Consider the following 1,657-nt stretch of genomic DNA (forward strand, 5'->3'; position numbering starts at 1 on the left):
CAAAGCACAAAAGGTCCAGTAATGCAAGAAAATGACAAGTAATGAAATGCTATAATATCTAAAATGATTATAGTGAACATCATTCATCGGCTCAGTTCCAGCGGATATCAGGATATCGTAGTTGAGAAGAAGTTCATTTAAGGTGCAATAAAGGTTTTTATCTAACGTGTGTTATTTATCAAAATAGTCCAAATGGGAAAGAATACCAAATGTTGAAAAACATTTACATCTAACTTAAGACATTAACATACAATAGGTTATTTATTGTATTTGGCTCCGGGCAGTATCTCTGCAAGTATCGCTACATTCAAAGTAAAGAATGATCAATTCAGTTAACTTTGCAAATAAATGATGAATTATCGTATTCAAGAAGATGAAAAAACATCCCAAATTATACTAAGATAAAGATGGACAATTTGATTGGACTTTGTCATTCATGCAACCATCAGCAACGTTCCAAGCAACAAGAACCTCAGCAGAAGAACTTTTTACAATATCGATACTGTTTATTTTTTAACTGAAATTATTATAAAAAAAGAGAAAAAAAAGAAACGGCAGCGTAATAATTTGTCTACATCACAAACATGCTTGTCAAATCGATCAACAGATGAAATATTACAATATGGAATAAATTCAACATCTCTAAATGTACGCAGTTCAAATCCATTTAACCCGACCAATGATTGAAAATTAAAGAATTAATTAAAATTAAAATTAAATTTAGAATTATTTTAAACTCAGCTGCCATTGTGATGAAGGGGGGGAGGAAAAAAAAAATCGATCAAATCAAATTTCACTCGGTTTCATGAATGCTATACTGCTCGCAAATACTGCTGAATCATATACTCCGTTCAATAGAAACACAACATCTGCCTTTCTAAAATTACCTTGCTAAACCTTCTCTTCTGCCCAATGTGTAATGTCTAATATTTGTTCATGTAAAAAAGTAAACTATTAACAAATAACTTCGAGCTCACTTCGAGATATTCAAAATGTTTTTTCTAAAGAGAAAAAAGACTCGAACAATAGTCACCCTCTCAATTAGCAGCAACAATTCAGAAAGTTTCAAATACTGATTGAAGCTATTAAAAGTTTTCTTTTTTAAATGGACTTGCAATGGACGAGCAAACTTGCAATAAACAAAACAGGTAAGCCAAGTGTAAATCCTATTACTAATAGCAATAATGATAATGATAATGATAATTGCGTGCCGTACCAACAACGGGCGATCGGTTACCACCTGCTCAACGACTGGAGGAGCAGAGTGCTACTGTTGTTGCTGCTGCTGCTGCTGCTGAGTGGAAGCAAAAACAACCGCCAGCTGAGGTGCTTTACCTCGTGCTCTTCGGACCTGCCGGCAAATTCCTTTGGGACCCCGGCCAGGCTCGGCGGGAGGAAGGCCGGGGAGGAGGAAAAAACTCAACGAGCCTCCGGCATGAGTGTTCCGCCAAATGATGGAGGAAGGACTTTGATTCCAGAGAATGTGTCCAAACTCCCTTACCGCTCTTCTCTTGGAAACTTTGCCGATGGCTGCAATTGCTGACACCAGTTCGAAAATGTCTGGCTCAATAATAACAAAAAGATTTAACCTTGCGGTAGGAGGCATCTTAGGCTTTGTGAGTTATTGGGGACCTTTATGGCCTGTTTCCAAAAGCTT

At 36.8% G+C, this 1,657-nt stretch overlaps 1 protein-coding gene across 1 annotated transcript; it reads right to left on the minus strand.

The window, feature by feature from the left end:
* Nucleotides 1–1,267: 1,267 nt before the first annotated feature.
* Nucleotides 1,268–1,606, minus strand: Tsp_16034 (conserved hypothetical protein). Its single transcript, XM_003367198.1, has one exon. The coding sequence runs from the start codon at nt 1,604–1,606 to the stop codon at nt 1,268–1,270; it is 339 nt and encodes a 112-aa protein (XP_003367246.1).
* Between the last annotated feature and the right edge of the window lie 51 nt (nt 1,607–1,657).

The sequence above is a fragment of the Trichinella spiralis genome (assembly GCF_000181795.1).
Source record: "Trichinella spiralis strain ISS 195 chromosome Unknown Scfld4695, whole genome shotgun sequence".
Classification (NCBI taxonomy): Eukaryota; Metazoa; Nematoda; class Enoplea; order Trichinellida; family Trichinellidae; genus Trichinella; species Trichinella spiralis.

Bases quoted from the DNA above. Each gene is read 5' to 3' on its own strand.
- Tsp_16034 (XM_003367198.1), bottom strand. From the start codon at position 1,606: ATGCCTCCTACCGCAAGGTTAAATCTTTTTGTTATTATTGAGCCAGAC.